This window comes from Passer domesticus, chromosome 7 (assembly GCF_036417665.1).
Source record: "Passer domesticus isolate bPasDom1 chromosome 7, bPasDom1.hap1, whole genome shotgun sequence".
Taxonomy (NCBI): domain Eukaryota; kingdom Metazoa; phylum Chordata; class Aves; order Passeriformes; family Passeridae; genus Passer; species Passer domesticus.
The window spans coordinates 59,919,108-59,938,685 of record NC_087480.1 but is presented as its reverse complement, the minus strand read 5'-3'; the positions used below and the strand labels follow the sequence as shown (position 1 = coordinate 59,938,685).

The window sequence follows — 19,578 nt, the reverse complement described above, 5'->3', positions numbered from 1 at the left end:
TGAAATAATCCTACATAACTTGATCTCATGAGCTTAGGAACACAGAAAAATAGCCATGCCAAATCAGATTACAGGGATCCACCTAGTCAGAATCCTCTCCCTGACAGTGGGAACTAATGGACGCCTAGAAAAGAGTAAAAAACCAGGGAAAGCATACAGTGGTAATTCTCCAAAACACTCTCCCAAATGATTTGTGATTCAAGGACTTCTAGGACAAAGTTGATATCATGCTATTGAAGCTGCTCGAATCCAAATGCACAGATTTACATCCCCCCCTCCTCCCCTTTTTTTTTTTTTATTTATTTTTTTTTTTTTTTATTTCTACCCCCATGAGATTTCTACCAGTCACACAGAAAAGGTTTCACAGTTTGGTGCTGGCAAGTCCAGCGTTCTTGCCACTAACTCAGAATGAGCTAACAGCTTTCAAAAGCCCAATGATGTTATGTGTATAAGAGCATCCAACACTTTTTCCTACGTAAAAAAAGTGACATGTGTGCTGAGGTGCTCTGAGTGTAAATACTTTGGGAGATTTGATTTTTTAAACCTTTTTTTTAAAAAAAAAGCAAAAAAAAAAAAAGCAAGGATCTGGCTGTAAATTGATATTAACATTTTTCAGTATATGTGTAAAACACATGTTTCAGAAGAATAGAAGAGAGAAACTGTCACTCACTGGGAAGCTTTAGAGCTATCTGGCTCCCTGGGAAACTGCATGCAACTATTCTGGTGTCCAAGGGTTTGACCAGTGAGTTTCCTCTTCCTGCAAAGAATGAATGCAGAAGTAATAGAAAGTCTGAGGGGGAAGATTTTAGCAAATGGCTAAAGATAATCCTATTCTGCCCACTCCAGCAGGTAGGAAGCAGGTGGTGGTGGTGGAAGAAAAAGGGTGGGAGAGGAGGAACGGCTCCGTGTCCCTCCCAGGAGCTGGCACAGGGGAGGGAGCACTCGGAGAGACCCAAAGGCTGCAGGCTCAGCCCAGTGAAATCCCTTTGTGTGTGGTCACCCCAGCCCCAGCCACACAAAGCCAGCACGTTCTGCTCTGATTCTCTGGCTGTGGCTCCCTTTCAGCATGGAGCACGGGGACTGGAACCCAGCACTCTGGGCTTCACTAGCACAGAAATCCCAAATGCCCAGACAGGAACACTGGCTCCTTAAGCATCCTGCTTAGTTTACTATCCACTATTCAAGGGGTTTTTTTAGAAAGTTTTTAATTTTCATTTTCTAATCAAATTGGTGCCTACACATGAATTTTTTACTTCATTTATTAAAAGAATCAGTGAAAGCAGGGGTTTAAAAAAAAAAAAAGCTTATCCTTACATTTTTGATGGTATATTGACTTTGTAAGAGTCTACAGGCAGGAGTGATATATCAGGGAGTCCCTATAACTTTACTTAAAGCAAAAATTAGAAAGTGATCGGAAAGTTTTATAGAGGAGAGCAGAAACATAATTTTAAGCCTCTTAAAATTGCCTGAACTGTGAAATCAAGTAATGAACACTAGAAAAGGATCTGTCAGCTGGAATCAAAGCTTAGACTAGTCAGCATTTTCTTCCTAAACCTTATTATGGCAAAGATTTTTCATCTCTGCACTCTGTTCAGCCCAACAAATAAACCAACTTGACCTCCACCTGTTACCCGGTGAAGTTGGCTGTCATCTCTGACTAAACCCTTTTCTTTCCCTTCAAAGCCCTCGGCACCACTGAGAAGGTGGGAAGACACAGCTGTGCACTGACTCAAATTGATACCAGCTCATAACCAGACAGCGTTTCACAGTACAAATTACAAGCAACAGAGGGGAGGGGGGGGAAAAAAAAAAAAAGAGGAAAAAAAAATGTAGTGCCAATGAATTCTGGAAGGGGGCAACATTTTTCATCCATTTAACAATGAGATTTTCATAAAAAGAAGTTATTTTTTGTTTGTTTGTTTGGGGGTTTTTGGTTTTTTTTTGTTGTTTTTTTTTGTGTGTGATATTATGGATGAGCATTTGAGGCAAGGAACATTTTGCTTATGCCATAACAATGAACCTGTGCTAACACCACAGAGGAAGGACTGAAGAACATAATGGAACCTATTTGTGTTGCTTTTATATTTCATAACTTGAATGCATTACACTGGTTCAAAGAGGTTCAGCTCCAATTGCACATAGCTTTCTAGACTTAGGAACAAGTCACAGCTATATAATGCAACACTGCTAAATAAAAAAGAATTAAATATTATGGAACACAGAACAGCAAGAAATGTGCCATGAGGAAACCCGTGTAGCTGCTGCAGTCATTTCTTCAAATATATCACTGTGGCAAAACCGTGTGAGAAGCTTTCTAATACAAAGACATATCAGAAAAAGCCATTTCATATAAAGTTGGACTTCTCTGGGTGATTAATGCTACGTTCAACAAAGGAGACAGTGTCTGTCTAATTACATTAAATACTTATCTTCTAGGGATTGGCAGGGTGTTTCTGCTCAATGTCACTTTTCATGACAATGTAATGATAGATCCGTTTACTTACCAGTGCCATTAGCAAAAATTGTACTGTTTTCTCAACTGCCCTCATATCACAAAAATATTTGATTAACATACTGCAGCTTATCTAATACTCTAAGCAACATATTCTGCATAGTTTTCTCTCTATTAAAAGAACAAGATTACAGCTTGTAAAATTTTTATTGCCCTCACACAGAAATAAATGAATAATGTGTGATAATAGTTCAAGTACCTTGCTAGCTCATAGAACAGGTTTATTTGATTTAAAATATTAACTTGAACTTGAAATATTAAGATTTTGGGGGAAACAAGCAAATAAACAAAGTCAGTACTCTGAGGCACTACTTCCCATCCAGGTCTTAGTTATTATTTCCTTTTCATTTCAGCACATGTTTTGAAACTTTTAATACCTTAGGGGAGGGGAAAAAAAAAAAAGGAAAAAAGCTTTCATTCCTTTGCTGAAAAATAGATATGGCCATCTCCCAAGTCTTTAAAATTCACCACATCGTGAACTGACTCTTCAGAGTCATGCTACTGTGCCAACATCCAGCAAACAATAACCCTCTGGAAGAATGTACCCAGCCAAGGCAGTTTATATAGTAACAAGATAATTTTATAAACTTATATTGAAGAGCGAGGCTGTGATGTAACATTCTAGCAGTATATATCAGCTACCTGATATTTACTAACAAGGTTAAACTCCTATCTGTTTGTCTCAGCACTCTTCATAATTCACTTTTTAATGGATGGACAGGAAAAGTCAGCAGTGTATGGCACAGATCATTTCTGAAATAGGACAAGACAGCTCGCGGCAGTAGCTGCTCCAAAACACCCTTCCTGTTCCCACACAATCACATCAAGCCTGGACTTTGCAACTACAGGGCTTCAAATCTGCTCATAAACCCTTCAGGGGCGTGTTTCTATCTCCAAGTAGATCTGAAAAACAAAGGGTCCCCAGGAGGAGGTGTCACCATCAACTGGTGCCACGAGCACAGAGCATCATTTCTCTGCTTGGGTTGGTACTCCTGGGCAGGAGGAGACCCTTGGGGAGCTGCCTTCCTCCCGTGAGGAGTGGGAACATCCACCCCATTTTGTCATGGAAATGCCACGAAATGGCAGCAAGAGCACACCAAGAGCGACTCAGCCGTGCAGGACCCACCCAAACTGCCCTAAAATCCCCTGCCAGTGACTCTTGCAGCGAGAGGATGACACCACAGCCAACTGCCACATGCCACTCTCCAAATTAATAATGGATTTAGGATATTCATTCCCTGAGCTGCGAGGGCTCGGGGTGTGTCTGCAATTATCGAGATATAAGTCTGACACACATTATCCTTCTATCAATGTCATTTCCCTTAGTAGCCAACAGATTATCAGCAGCTTTGTGATATTCCAGGTGTCAAAGAAGAATTAAAGCCACAACAATTGCACAAACAAAGGGACAAAAGATGGGATACGTGTTTCTGAGCCCTGCATATCAATTTAATATGTGCAGCTGACAATGATGCAAATGTCCTCGGGAGAGAGGCAGCAAGATCCGTGCCCAAACATACACACACCACTGTCAGCAAGATGGCAGGGAACAGAAGCAGTAGGATTCCCAGCCCAGGACACATGCCTCAGCAGGCAGAGCAACCCAACGAAACAATCCTCTGGTTGGGGAGAATTTTGGAAGCACCTGATATGGAAAAGGGCCCTAAACAAGCCAGATGGTACTTTTAGCTGGCAGCAGAAAGTAGGAGACAGCCAAAAACATTACAGCATTTCCCCAAGAGGCCAGCAAATCGATTTTTAACCATTTTTTTTAAAGTGATGCTATGAATATGAAAAATAATGTTTTGATGCCTTTTTAAATCACTAATTTTATGGATAATACACTTTTGGAGGACACAACTGGAAGAGAGGAGAAAGCAATGGATTTTGACTTTCCCAGGGTGGTTGTATATTTGACATCAAGTTTCTATTCAGTCGCTGCCACTGTTTACTCAGAATTAAGTGTCAGTTTTTGTTCTGGGTTATCCACATTACATTAAAGAGAAAAACCCAGCAGAAGCTGAGAAATAGCACTGTAAAATCACAATAGCACAACAGTTCACAGGGCATGGGAGAAATGTGGTTTGAAGCCTGCTTTGTCCTCTTAAAACCTTCCCAGCCCCCCAAATTAATGGGTTTCTAGATGATCATTTTTTAGCAGAGGACAAACAATTTCTCTAATACTTACAAGGTACCATTTGGTGGGGGATTTGCATAAGAAATACAGCTGTTTGGGGGAATGTGTTAATTTTTAAAACCTCCAAACAGCCAGAATTTGCAATTCTGCCTGGATGGCAGGGGTCTTTTCAGGGATCAGTCTGATGTCAGATGTTGAAGAGTCCCTTGGACCAGGAGCAGATCCTTGCAGAGCATCTTTAGGTGATGTGCTTGGGGGAATTTTACTCAAGGATGGAGAACAGAGGTGGTTGTAGGGACTGGAAGGGCAAAGAGAGGCAGAGGAGTCATGAACCAAGTGGGAATGAGCATCACCCTTTGTCTCAAAGCTGTTCCTCACCTGCAGGACTGGCCACGCTCCGAGGAGGAGCCGGGATGGAGCTTTACTTCCATTTGCTGTTATTTTGTTTAAAAGTAAAAGCAAGCCCTAAGACAGGGTTAAACCTGGACTACATCCAAAGTGCTTTCTCCTGTTCAGAGCAAGGTAGTGCATTAGTGTGCTGCATCATGGATAATACTCCTGGAGACAAACGTGGGCTGCTGCAATAAAACACTGAATGCTAAGAAAGATAATCCATACATTATTTTTTTCATATCTCCTTGATTGTAAATCCTTACTTTTTTAAAAAATAAAATTATTTCCCTCCTATAAGTGGAACCCAAGACTTTGCCTCCAGCCCTTGTTGAGATAAAACAGTCCCATTTTTCTCAGAGTGCTGCTCTTGGGGCTGCAGGTACCACCTCACTTGTCTGGCTTTTTGGGGTTTGAGGATCTGCATGCAAATCTATTGAGGCAAATGAAGACTGTGCACAAAACAGTAAAACAGCCTATAATTTTCCAGCTAAATTTAGCAAGAGGATCTCTTATGTTATGCTTTTTGGTGTATATCACACTAAAAATAGCAGCGAGCACTGATGTAAGGGAAGAGCAGAAAGGATGATGTCAGTAGGGCTGTGCTGGAGTGGTGAGGACAAGCAGAGGTGGAGGATGTTGTGTATCTCCTGCTCTTCCCTGAGCGAGATGGAACCAGAACAGAGCTGTAGCCATGCTAGATGCTGAGGTTTAAGTTTCTTTGGAGCTGGAAACTGAAAGAACTTAAAACATCATCCCTTCTTTAGGCTCACTGCATTCACACCGTGAGCTCTGGGGTGGAAGTCACAGAAAACCCACTCTGGGTGAACAGCACAGCTGCTGTCACAGCACACAGACATTTCTGCAGGTATAAGGTGGCTCTGCAGCCACTCAGACAAATTGTTACCCGAGCTGAGAGGCTGCTGGATGGATTTCTGTGCTTCCCTGTGCTTGCTGACTGCTGCGGTCAAAGTGTTGGGCAGCACTTAACTTGAAGGAAAGTAAAGAAAGTAACTGGGGAATGATTTATTCACTACTTCTGGCAGTGAAAAAGAAAACCACCAAGAAGCATCCAGCAAAATGATCAGGCAGCAGACAAAAGAAGTGGTTCTTCCTCATGCAGCACTGAATAAAACTGGAACTTTCTGCCATGGGATGTTGTGGAGGCCAAAATAGAGAATGGGTTAAAAGCACATCTCTGAAAGGAAAGTTCACTGAAGGCAGTCAGTCACAAAGATGTGAACAAAACCTCTGGCTCGTGAAACCAAGCTGTTTGCTGCCAAAATCCATGAGGCTGTGCTCTGAAAAGCATCACTGGGTGCCTCTCCTACTGTTGTTATCTTCCCTTAAGTGTCCACCACCAGCTCTTGTCACAGACAGTGAGCTGCCTGTCTAGGTGAGCCTTTGGTCTAGCTGAGAAGAGCCATTTGTTCCTCTCTGTGGGCAGATTTTTGTGGGCTGGAATGTGCTGTACCTGGCAGTTGAGAAGCAGGAAAATTGCAGCAGGCATCCAGCACAATGAAATTAAGGAGAATTGCTCCTCACCTGGTGCAGAAGCAGGAGCACATCTAAAGTCAGTGTGGCAGAAGGTGTGGGAAAGAGAATGGAAAAAAGAGATGAGATTTGGTCTTCTTCCTGTATCTGCACAGTCTTTTGGAAGTGTCCAAGGCCAGGCTGGGTGGGGCTTGGAGCAGCCTGGGATAGCAGAAGGTGTCCCTGCCCGTGGGATGAGCTTTTAAAGATCCCTTTCAACCCAAACCATTCCAAGATCCTATAATTCCCCATCTCCTAACACCTCTCCTTGCACCTTTTATCTTCGGGTGAAAATGTTTCCTTTAAAATAAAGCCTGTTTTCTCCTCTAAAGCCAAGATCAAACATGTGCAGGGAGCACAGTAGCTGCACTGTGTGCTAGGCACTGGAGTGATGGTTGTACTGGGAATGTTAATAAACAGTGCCCAGAGCAGAACTTCTGCATAAAAAAAGGGTGTATGTTACATCTCTCCCCCTCTCCCCTGTCTCATGCAATATTTACACAGCTGTGCTTTGTAAAAAGTGTGTGTGGGGGGTTTATTATTATTTTTTTGTAACTTATTTACCTAAGATAGCCCAGCATCTGTTTTGTGGTGAGCTTCTTTCACAAAGTTTCACAGTTGCCTTGACTGATGCAAAAGGAGGTCATGCTCCTTACTCAGTGATCTTAAAACCATTTGTTTCAAACACTTAGCCATTCTACTTGGCTAATTTTGTTCTGTTCTGTGTTTTTGGTTTGTCCTCTGCTTGGAAATGTGCATCCCTGGGGGAACCGATCTGGCTAGGTGAGTATTTTAGTTATCTGTTTTAAAAAATGCAGAAGTGCACAGGAATTTGAAATAATATGCATCATTTACTGGCTCTCAATATGTACTGTATATTGGCTCTGAAGATTACTAATATTTTCCAGCTGCTTTCAAAAAAAATAAAAAAGAAAGAGTTCAGTGGAGTCTTTGCAGTGGGTCCTTTCCCATGACTGCCTACACAGGTGATGAAGACTTTCCTGTGTCCTGAAGAATTAATAAGCCTGAACATTTCTATACCAGCAGCATACCACAGGAGATAAAATATTGCTTCTGCTTCCCAAACACATTAGGAAAAGCAAGTCTGCTGATCTCAACTGCTAAGACAGCACATGAAAGGAATGTAGTCCATTTCCCAACCAAGATCTAATCTATAGGAGAGTTTATAGATCCAAGTCAACATCCTGAATTGGTCCCAGAAGCAAACAAGAAGACTAGTTCAATTTTTGGAAGACTACTTTTAATGTGTTTAATGCCATTTTGGAACTAAACAGCCCCATGCTGCACTATCAGATGATCTTCAAAGATCTCTGGGTCAGAGGAGACCTGTCTGGAGCTCACAAAGATTCAGGTTTGACAGATCCCAAGAAATGCACAGCTGCAGTCAACCAGAGGAGCTTCTGTCTTTCAGAGCTCACCTGTGCAAAGGGAGTGTCTGCTTCTGTCTCAGTGCCAGGGAAGGTGGGAGTTTTAACTCAGTGTCAAAAGTGAAGCCCAAGACACATTGCTGTCTTTGCTTTAAGTTACATTTTGTGGGCTGTTGTGGGCAGAGGCTGAGGACTCCCCATCCTTGGAGAGTTAGGCTGGATGGGGCTCTGAGCAACCTGGGATGGTAGAAGGTGTCCCTGCCTGAGGCAGGGGTGGGACATGCTGTGATTCTTCGATTCTCTGATCAACAATGGGTGGCAACAAAATGTTGCTTAGCCACCAACAGCATCTGAAGAAGGTCTGGCCCATGGATGACCAACACAGCATGGCCATCCCAGGAATCCTGTTCTCACTGGGAAGCATCGTTCCAGCCTTTGTCAGGGAACAGTTTTCTATGCAGGAAATCCTTCCTATATGTCTGAAAAAGGATGCAGGTGATGTGAATTGTGTCTGGTGACAGAAATACCTCAGGTGACCTTACACTGTGCCAGTGCACAAAAGATCTGCTCTTCTCTCAGCCACTGAGGTCAGTGAAATCAGCACGTAGGGGTGATGTTAGCACCAGGCCAGTCAAAAACAGCTTTAATTTGATAACTGCAGGAAAATTCTTTCTGCATTTTCAACTCAGAACTCCTACAGCTCCATGTCCATTTTTAAATGATGCATTTCCTGACATCTGGAACTAGATGCAAGGAGCAAAGCCACAACGCTGACCGACCGCCCGGCTTCTCCGGGACCAGGCTGAAGGGATGTTTTCCTCAGGGGATTACAGCAAAGCTGAGGCATGTGCTTCAACACTTGCATGGGATTACTAATTTTATTAAAAATGGAAAGTACACTTTAGGCTGAATCCCAAGGCCAAGTTCTTTTGTGTTGCCCAGCGTCTGGAAAAAAAAACAAAAGGAGCCTGGGAGGGATGTGAAAACATCTAGAACTTTTTCAGTCTGAATTGACTTTTCGGTGAGCAGTTCTTCCCCTACCTCCAACTTCCTTTCATGGTTTTGAGGCAGCACTGCCAGCAGCATGGCATGTTGTCACAGGTCTCATGCTACTACGTGAATTGCCAAAGACAAGCTGAGCTATTGATCCAGTGGTAATTTGCTGTCAAAATGACTCTGTCTGAGATGGCAAATGAGCAATGTTAATCACTCGACTTGACGAATGCCACTGTGAAAGACTGACAATGCTCAAAGCACCACCACGGACCTGCTGCGTTTTTCCTGGCTCCATTAACTTCCTGGTCTTCACTGGCCTTGACCAATTAGAGTTTAACTTATCCATTAAGGTGCAGTTCTGGGAAAGTTGTGTTTAAAATAAACAACAACTTATATTGGTGAGTAACTCATCAGCTATGCAGCAGCCTGATTCTGATTGCCTGGCAGAGAAACACACACATTTTGTGCAGTATCTGATAAAAGATCTATAATGTGCTAACACAAACCTATCATGTAGCACCTGTGACTAACAGATTGTGATATCAAAGTCTTGATGCCTAAGTGCTCCTGTAAATGCATTAAACTTTTAGCGGCAGGAACTGTAGACTGCCAGTGACAAGGAGCTGATATGGTATTTCAGTAAAAGTTGATAAGTGTTATTGCTCTCAGAAGAAAAGAAAAATCTTATGTTCTTAAAAACCACTGGGCAGCTTGTGTTTTGATGGGATACTGTAATGCAGAGAGCAAGGATATGGCAACACATGGACTCTATGAAAAAAAGGCATTTAAGGAAAGCTCTGTATCCTGCAGCTGCTGGAGTTCCTTGAAGTGTGTTCCCATCACACATTTCACTTCAAGCATCTACCTGTTCACTTGGAGTCAGCTTTTTAGGTGGCTGCCTGCACGTGGGGCCTTGAAGAATTCCATGTTAAAGAACAAAGTTCATCCTGAACGTGAGGAACAACTTCTTTCCTGAGCAGGTTGCCCAGAGAGGGTGTGGAGATTCCCTCACTGGAAATATTCAAGACTGTGCCCTGTGCTCTGGGATGACCCTGCTTGAGCAGGGAGGTGGGACCAGGTGACCCCACTGTGGTCCCTTCCAGCCTGAACCATTCTGTGTGAAATGTTCCCACCGTCTTTAGATATTATGTTCAATGGAGGAGCAAATGGCACTGGTGCCTGCTGGGAGATGTGCTGAGGTGTGTAATGAAGCTGCTGCACCAGGCAGGTACAGGCAGAACAGCTCTGGGACTGCCTGACCTCACACACTGAGAACCAGAGGGCAATTCAAAGTCACATCTGGGAAATACTGAGTAAATACAACTGGCAGGGATCCTGGATGTTAGACCTCCTCTGGTCTAAGGAAAAGTGATGTTACCGAGGCTTTGTCTTTCTTCTATAGTATGAGTATCCAAAAAGTTCAGCTCAAGGAAATTATCTATGAGTATCCAAAAAGTTCAGCTCAAGGAAATTAATTAACATCATGAAATTCCTCTGTCTAGTTATGACCCAGTGAAAACTGCCCACTGCAGCAAGTCACTGAAAAGTAGTCCCAGAAAATTATTTGACATTGAATACTCCAGATCTGAAGTTGAATGTTTTCCCAGTGAAAAGAGATTATTTTTCTATTCCTTATTTTGTATAATACATGGCTCTCATGTTTTTCATCATATTTCCTGCAGTCAATCCCTTGAATCTTTGGCAGTAATGCAGCACAATCATTGAAAACTTCTCTGGGCTCTGAGTTAGTGCACGATGTCAAGGCCTTTGATGAGCCCACAGACCTTTTGCCTGAGGACAGATCAGACACACTCTGATGCTGGGAGACACCACACATAAAATTTTATCTCCCAGGCAGTGCCAGGCAACAACTGTGCTTAGGGCATAAAGAAAACTATCTAGGATCTCCCTCATAGCACTTTCTCTCGAATTTCCAAGATGTAATTCCGAACAGACATTGAAAACAAACTCTTGTGGTCATCTGAACTATGCCTGAATGAGCTTTTCTGATGCATATGGCATAAATAAAAGTTTCTCAGTAAACATGGAGAAGTTTTCTTGCATGCTGAGGAGAAAGCCCATGCCAGATTTAAGAAAAGCATTATTGAAACAAGTTCTGGACTGGTTGCCTGCACGTGGTTGTTCCATAACCAGCCATGGGGAGAGGCACAGCACCATTAAGTTAGGGGTCACTGACATGCAAGGGAAATACTCCAAAATAAGACCTCAGCTCCTCAGTAGAACAGGAATTACTCAGAAACTGTTTTCAGACAGTCCCATAGATGGTGGCATGAGAACAAGCAGCAGCAGCCTGGGTGGTTCAGTGAGCAATCATGAGGCTGATTTTAAAAGCAGCATTACCACCACAGACGAGTCCAGAAGTCTAACAGGGAGCTCTCCAGCTTTCTGCAGGTTCATGAGAAATTATCAACCTCATGAGCCCCTAGGAACTGCAGATATATCTATCAGCCATGCAGTGCAAGAAGTATTATTAATTTCTTAAGGTTTCTGCACTGAAAATCTTGTTTCCTGGGGTTTTCAAGGTGAAGACACAAAAGGCCCAGCACAGCATAATGGGAGCAGAACATCCAGGGTGGAGCTGGGGCAAGGGGATGACCATACATGAACAGCCACACCAGTCTCCCAGTGGAGAAAGGACCACAGAGGCACAGCTATTTTGCAAACCAAGTTGGTGAAGGCCACAACCAAAGCAGAGCTGTTTGTCTCTTCAGATACCTCAAGAAGTGAAAGGAGTGCAAACATATACCTTTCCTGGGATTACTGTCCTCTAGGGGCTAAACTACCGTGTAGAAACACAAGTAGAAGACCTAAGAATGAAGAAGATCTAAATAAAGAAACAAGTGGAATCCCTAACTAAAGAATCCAATAGGGTACTCTGAATTTGCATCTTAAACATTTCTTTCCACGCCATGCTGTAGAAACACAATGGAAGCAGACTTGGCAAATACCATCCATATGTTCCACAAAATGACTGAGGGAGCACAATGTGAACATTACTCCTGGACTGGATCAAGAGAACGCATTAAAAGAAATGCATAAGTGGAATACAGATATACATGAACTCAGTGTTTGCTTATTATGGAATTAAAAAACGTATACCTGTAATTATGGCTTACCCCCATTACAAGCAGGGCTGCCACAGAACTGAACACAGGCCAGCTTTGTGCAGGAGTTCAAAGCCAGTGTGATGCTGCCTTATTTTCTTACTAACATCATATTTATCCTCTCTTGCCCTTCTTCTCAGTTAACAAGAGTTATGTACTGAAAGTGCTGAGATAAAGTAATGGTAAGGAGGATACCGCAAAAGGTATTTGAAAAGCAGAAGTAATTTACTACATGTCTGCTTTGTTTTACTTCCTAACCCTTCCTGTTGTGAAAGGAAATTCATCTTTTCTGGCAGACTCCAGCCTTTTTAGGTCGGAGAGCTCCCCAGGAGCTTTCGAGTGCAGGTAAATGGATGTGAGACTCAAGGAGTACAGCACAAGGAACATGGGATTAATGCTGGGGTTTGCTTTGGCTGTCACATCTGACGTACAAGGAGACTGCTGCACCCTTGGTCGCAGGAAATATCTGTAAAATAAAGAAAGCTGAGTCCTTTGCTCATCATTGCAAGCCCAATGTGCCACGAATGGAGAGGTCATGCTGCTGGTGGTGGGTGAGGACCTACATGGAGGATCTACACCCAGCAAAGTCTCAGCATGAGACAGACATCAGGGTGCCTCAGCAGAGCAAGTGAAAGCTCAGAGGAAGGGCTGTGGATGGACAATAGGTGCAGCCTGCATCCTGCACACAGGAGCAGGCACGGGGGAAGCATCCACTGCCTAATCTAAATAGCACACAGAGTGGTTTTGTCCTCTTCTGTTCTCCGGCCAGTTTGCACATATGTTCTGAGCATACAGCCTGCCCTCCAAAGACCACTTACAGGGGCAATCACAGGGAAGCAAAGCAGGAAGAAAAGTATCCAAAAAGGGAATTTGTTCAAGAGAAAAAAATGGAGACAGATGTAGAGCGACTAGTCACGGCTGGCGGTAAATAACCCTCTGCCTGGAGTGCTCTCTTTCTCCAAGAGGAGTTCACATATTCCATTTCATATTTCCTTTCTAGGAAGTCAAATCTTTGTTTTCCTGGCGTTTGTTCTTTTTCCCTTCTGTATGGTCTAAAGCTGTCTTCTCATTTTCCCTTTCTCTTCTAGGTTTTGCTCTCTTTGAAGTGCATTTCTTCCATCTGCCTCTCACACAGCCCTGATTTCCCTGCACTGTCCCAGGCCACACCTTTCACTACCACCCTCTCCCAGTGCCTGTGCCACCAGCACGTGTGTGCTTCACACCTGCTCCAGCGTTTGAGTCTCCCCTCTTTCTCATGTGCACACCTCAAAATTAAGCAGATGCGACACACAGAGATGGAATATTCATCCTCTCACTCCCATAAACCTGTCAAGGCATATAGGCCAAGAAGCTATCTCTGCATAAATCTAAATCTCCTGTGAGGAAGCAATCTACTCAAAGGCAATAAAGGCAAAGGATGTATTATTATCTTTGGTGTGGATCCTACTGGGCTGGGAGGTTGGCTGCTGGCTCCTCTCTGAACTTTCCTTCCCAGCCAGAGCAGCCATCCCACAGACAAGTCTAAGCTTCCTTTCCTTGGTCTGATTTCTTCCTCCTGTTGTTTGGCCAGTAACCCAAAGGACAGGGTTTAATTATGGACTTTGGAAACCTGGCTTGCACTACTCTGCCAGCACGGGATAAAACCTCAGCCTGTCTTCTGAAACAGCACCACTCTGCACTGCTGATACCTGTGTTATCCCACACAGCACAAAATGAGCTGCAGGGAAGAAATGCCAAGTTAAACAAAAAGATGGGTTTAGTCTTTAAACTTCTACTGCAAATTTCACCGAGAAGAAAACAAAACACTGAAGCTCAGAGATTACTGTATGCTAAAAAACTGTGCCACCATTTTGATTGTAGATTAAATAAATGGCAAGGCCTTTCTCTGGAAATAAAGACATCGGAAAGGATGGATCTGAAACTGGTCCAGGCTCCAGAGCTCCCTCTCAGAGAGGACTGTGTGGAAAGCCCCCAGCTACAATGGGATGTTAACATCACTTGTATAGTTTTCAGGTGACCAAATTATCTTCTAGGCAGATGCCCCACTAAAGACTCCTCTGGAGGTGAAACCCCCGTGTCAAACACAGAAGGCCACACGTTAGTGTCACACCCAGGTGTGATGTCTGTGCACAGACCACAGCAGGACGTGTCACCTCAGGCCAGTGACACACCACTGCTGCCCTGGCGGGGAAGGACACTCAGCACTGTTTTGTCCTTCACCACTGATGAGCTGTGGCTCTTCAGGCAATCCCTCTGTCAGCCGTGCTCTTGCAGTGACCCTGTTTCACAGAGAAGCTGAGGCAATGAATTCAGAGGACAGGCTGCTGGAAAGCCAGGGCAGAAGCACTGGGGTGGGGCTGCGTGGATACAGCACAAGGATGGCTAGGAAGTGCATCCCACGTGGGCAGGATAAAGAAAGCTCTTTTTCTTCACAGCTGTGACAGTGATAGATGGCTTGGTGAATCTGAGCTATATCTAGTTGGTACCTGGCTACAGTCCCTGATGCTGCAAGGTGATTTTCTGCCATTTTAGAGGCAAGATTAAGCAGAATCTGGGATTTTTCTATAATAAGTGAGGAAGGTCATGAGGAAGGAAGAACCTTCTCTTGTATGACTTGCTCTTGGAAGTTTGACATAGGCAGCTGTGCTTCCTCATGATGGACACCCAGTGGTGCCAAGAGCAGCAGAGGTGCTTTGGAGGTGTAAGGCTTTGGGTACTTCCCTTGCCCAGCTCAGTGCCACCATCAAGCCCGGGCTTGGATGAGCCAGAGGTAATGACCACATGTGGGGAAAACCACCAGGAGTGACAGGAGAATTAATAGCCAACCTCTGGCTGCTGCACAAATGGAGAACATTTGTCATTAACAACGAGTACCCCAACTTTGGGGGGAGCTGTCCCCCAGCCTGGCAGTGACGCAGAAGCAGTGACCCCATCAGTTTTCAGCCATCTGTGTCTGCAGAGCAGGCTGGGACCTCTCCCTTTAAGCCGAGCTTTTGTCCGCGTTTCTGCCGCTCCGCAGGCAGAGGTTTAGCGCAAGGTGAAGCTCTGCCTTACATCATCTGCAGCCTGGAGCTGATGGAGGGGACAGCCCCTGGAGCCTGGGAGCAGGACACCTCAGAGCAAACACCAGAGCCCTGGGGACGGCGGTGGCAAGGCAGTCACGGGGAGCCTGGCACTTGTCTGCCTGCAGGTCCACCCTCTCCTCCTGCCAAAGTGGCACATCTGCAGTCAATAAGGGCCCACAAGCTGGCTCCTCCTCATTAGAGGAGAGAGGGCAGCTGGCAGGGGATCCTCCAAGGGCTCCCAGGCACAGGAATCAGTCTCCTCCCAGTCTGGAATAGCCCAAATTTGGTGACTTTCTGGGCATGCTGTAAAGGACAGCTGTTTGACAGGGTCTCCAGAGAAAGCTGTGGGTATGTTTCCTACATGATGAAGGATATAGGTGGCTGGCCAAGTGCCCACAGAACTGATTTTAATGCTGTGCAGGTCGAATTTACTTTTCTGTGCTCTATAGTTCATTATACACAGTGTCCTGGACAAGCATGTGTTTTTTCCAAACAAACCAAACCCATATTATTTTAAATCCGGACGAACAAGAAAGACAAATAACACATATTGCAAAAGATCCTTTGCACTTTCAGAGGACCTTCCCAAACCCTGGGAGGCACTGCTTGCCTTCCTCTAATGAATAAGACTTCTGTTATTTTTATTGGCAATAAATACTCGATTATTTAGCTGTAAGCAACACTGAAGCATTAACTTCACCTGTGCACACAGCACTGACCCAGAAAAATATTTCCAATAGTATTAAGCACCCAGATGATCTCAGGATAAGTGATCAATGGACAGTTAAGTATGTAACGTAACATAACCCAAAAAAATGATCAACAGGAAAGATCACACACAAAAATTAACTGAGAAGAGGCCAAAGAGCTTCCTCAACATTCTGAAGTGTAACAGCCAGTGATATCTATTTTGATATGAAGCCTCCAATCACACTTCACAGCATTACAGATTAATAAAACAACTCCTTCTGTAAGTCTCTTAAAAGTCATTACTGAGTGATCTCAAGTGTTGTATAATGCTTGAAAAGTCCTTCTACCTTATATAAGTTTAGGGATATTTATTTAAGCAGCATAAGTGATGGAGCACAGCCCAGACAGGTACTGCTTTTTGCTAGAAAAAGCTCTCCCAGAACTGAATCTGGACAATTTGACAGAAAAAGACCGCCTATCTTCCTCTGCATTATTTAAATACTTCAGATATTTGGCCAAAACACAGAAGTGACACACTACAGAAACATTCACAGCTGCAGGAGCAATAAAACCACTGCCACATTTTCATGAGGCCGTTTCTCGGAAGTGACGAGACGTCTAGAACTGGTCACCTCTCTAACACAGCAATTCTGATAACGAAACAGAGCAAGTGGAGATGATGTTCTGGGGCTCTGGGAGCCGGGGCTTACCTGGCTCCACTTCATGCCATCCACTGGACTGGCTGCCACTGCCTGGAGAGCGCCCTTGGCTTGTGTAGAACGGCTCCTCACCAGGGCTGTCCATCTCATCCTCCACAGACTTGAGACGTTTTGTGGAGCTGAGAAGGCAAGAAACACATCATGAAGGCATGGAAGAGGAACCCAGGCACTGCTGTTGGGACATGCTTGAGAATAACTCAAGGTGGAACAGATTTAGGGCGCTTTGGTGAGATACAAAACAACATTTCACAGGCCAAACCCCTAAACATGTACCAGTTTGACCAGAAGTTAGTCTGACATTTAGGCTTTCACAGATTCAGAGTAGGACATTTTTCAAAGCACACAGAGGTCAATAAAAAGGCAAGAATTTCATTTGGATTGCGTGGTTCTTGCAGTTTGAATGAATATGGTGATGACACATGAGACTTATTTTCACCGCCAGATTTTTTCATGGCTAATTCTGAAAGCAAATTGTTTATCAGTTCAAACTTTTATTTTCAATCTTTTCAATTAGCTCAGACTTCAGTCCCATAAGAAGGAACACAGGCAAGTGAACAATGGAAGAATCCATTCTTGGTTCAAATGTTCACGTTCTCCTACAATAAGCATTTGACTCTGCAGCTGTGCCAGCAAGCACAGAAAGCCCCCGATGGGTATCTCTGGCCAGTGTCAGCATTAAAGAATCCCCCTGTGATACATCACACCTCCCTCACCAGAGGCTCAGGACACAGAAGAGCCCTTTGAGTGGTCTCTGGTGGCCGCTGGCTCCAGCACTTCTGCAGGGAGAGGATCCCAGAGCCAAAGACACTCAGCTTGGCTCTGTTTTCCATAATGAGTTGCACAGACTGTGTGGGGACCTTACTGAGAATTTCTCTTCTAAGTACTTTTCCAAGGCTGGGCCAGCTCAGTTTTTTTTTATTTTTTTCTTTTCCCCCAAATCTGTATTCTATTAAGACTTAAAGCATTCAAGAACAGGCTCCTCTGTGTAGGGGGAACACATTTAACAGACATAAAATCTTCCACTCTTGGTTTAGAGCTTGCAGCCTCCCCACCCGAAGCTCTGCACAGGTAGGAGCTGGCGGGTGTGCAAAACCAGTTGGTGAGAAACAGGAAGAATAAGTCTTGTGGCATGTGTGGAATGCAGGTTTGGCCATTCCTTAATTTAGAGAATTGTTATGTGTCAATAGGGGAAATTGTGTGCATACAATATAATTACTGCCTGATAATTCTGCTGAGTCTGTGTATTTAAAGAATTTTTTTTTTTTCTGACTGGGAACAGCCTAATGAGAGGAAAACAAACATATTACCAAGTTATTAACTACCCATGCTGTTTATAATTAGCTCCTTATCAGTGGTAGCTATTTGCAGAAGAATAGAAGAGCAACAACTGAGCTCTTAAGTAACATTAATAACCTCACTTTTGCTTCTGGAGTCACCAGTAAATTCTACCTGAGAATGGTGCTAATGATGAGTGCTGTAGGCTACACAGTTTACAGGCAAGAAAGAAACAGTACAAAGTTTTTAATTGATGTGTAATGGGAATTGTAGTCGCTGAGCTCCATAACGTGCACACTAAGTGCAAGACAGAATGTTCTTCCAATCACTGCAAGCTGTAAGAAGTTACAGCTAAGAGCCTCTCGTTAAAGATTATTATTTTTAAAATAAAAACAACAGCTATATTCAAACTACAGAGATTTTTCACACGTGCACTTGCTCACTGCAAAGCTGGTGGCACTGCAGGCTGAGATAAAAATGTAAAAGAGCGTTAGGCAGGAGTTAGACTTTCTTGTCATGTCTTTGAAATAAGTGATCTATTTTGGCTGTGGGGAAAAAAAAATCAATCTGGCTCCTTAATAGTGTTCAAGACTACTCGAGTGACTGAGCTTGTTTATAAATCTAATCTCATGGATGATTAAAGTGAAAGGTAAAAAATAAAAAATATCCTTGTTTGATAGTTGGCATCTAAGTCAAAATCAAAATCAGATGGGGCAGTCATCTGCATTAGCAATTTGGTTTTCCAAAGGCTGAGTCACAAACTTCTAAATGCTTTATGAAAACTAAATGCTTTATAGACCAAGATCCTAAAACAGCCTTAGTCTCACAGGTAACACTTTTTACAATAAAGAAAACATGCAAGTCTATCTTAAGACTTTCCTTGCATCTTATTATGCTCCAAGTTCTCTTCTGCCACAAGCTGAAACTCAGCAGTTCCAGTGGAACTTCTCCTGATACACCCAGGTCCAACCAGGAACTACACAAGTCCATGCAGCAGTTTCTCTTAGAGGCTTGCACACACAAAAATAACTTTACTGCAATCCAGCTGAACATTCAGCTCTGTGAATCTGAAACAGCTCCACGTCGTGAGGCCCCCAAACAGCTTGTCAGAGAATTTAATGGTTACTTTCCCAGATGAGTAATGATGCTGGCCTGGGTTTCCAAGGAACCTGGTAGCAGGCAGAGATTAAATTACCTGGTAGAGGATGTGCTAGGTAAAGACCTCCTCATTGCTCCTGGGCTCATGCTGTAGTATGAAGAACTTTCCAAATCTGAGAGGGAGAAATTAGGGCCTGTTCCTGCAGCTATCGGTGCTGGGGAAACAAAAGAGATTGCAGTCAGTTAGTCATGTGAATATGGCATGAATTGCACTTCAAAATCACTTTCTTCTTCCTCATGGGTGTGTTTAGTTTCACGATGGGAACAGGTGGGATGTGGAAATTAGGAAATGCTAATGGTACCTGGCATTGCAATCAAGAAGATGGAAATTTTATCAAGAATACAATGTTCCATGACATAGAATCTCTCTTACATTCCTCCAAAGATATTATTATTATTTTTTAAAATTAAACAATTACGGCACAACTTCCACTAAGTGCTGCTTTTCTATTAATGTCATTCCAACATTTAATGAAACTTGTTGCTTTTAGGACCACGTTGTCTCTATTGGCATGGTTACAGATAGGCTGCATCATCCCTGTAGAGTGCTTGGCAGATCGATAAGCAGCACAGGCAGGGAAATACACACC

At 43.5% G+C, this 19,578-nt stretch overlaps 1 protein-coding gene and 1 long non-coding RNA gene across 24 annotated transcripts in view; one reads left to right on the top strand and one right to left on the bottom strand.

Moving 5' to 3' along the window:
- NFIA (nuclear factor I A) overlaps positions 1 to 19,578 on the bottom strand; it is a 406,668-nt gene that overhangs the window by 61,465 nt on the left and 325,625 nt on the right. For 15 of the 23 annotated variants that reach the window (XM_064429042.1, XM_064429047.1, XM_064429049.1 and 12 more), the window contains 3 exons: positions 19,026 to 19,143; positions 16,547 to 16,674; positions 671 to 757 (listed from right to left, as the gene is read on the bottom strand). In XM_064429042.1, the coding sequence (XP_064285112.1) occupies positions 671 to 757; positions 16,547 to 16,674; positions 19,026 to 19,143 (333 nt within the window). The remainder of the gene's footprint in view (positions 1 to 670; positions 758 to 16,546; positions 16,675 to 19,025; positions 19,144 to 19,578) is intronic. The other 8 variants (XM_064429052.1, XM_064429060.1, XM_064429063.1 and 5 more) reach the window with 1 other exon arrangement.
- LOC135305430 (uncharacterized) lies at positions 8,232 to 8,864 on the top strand. The gene is made up of 2 exons (XR_010366611.1): positions 8,232 to 8,547; positions 8,650 to 8,864. It is a non-coding gene; the product is annotated as an uncharacterized LOC135305430 (long non-coding RNA).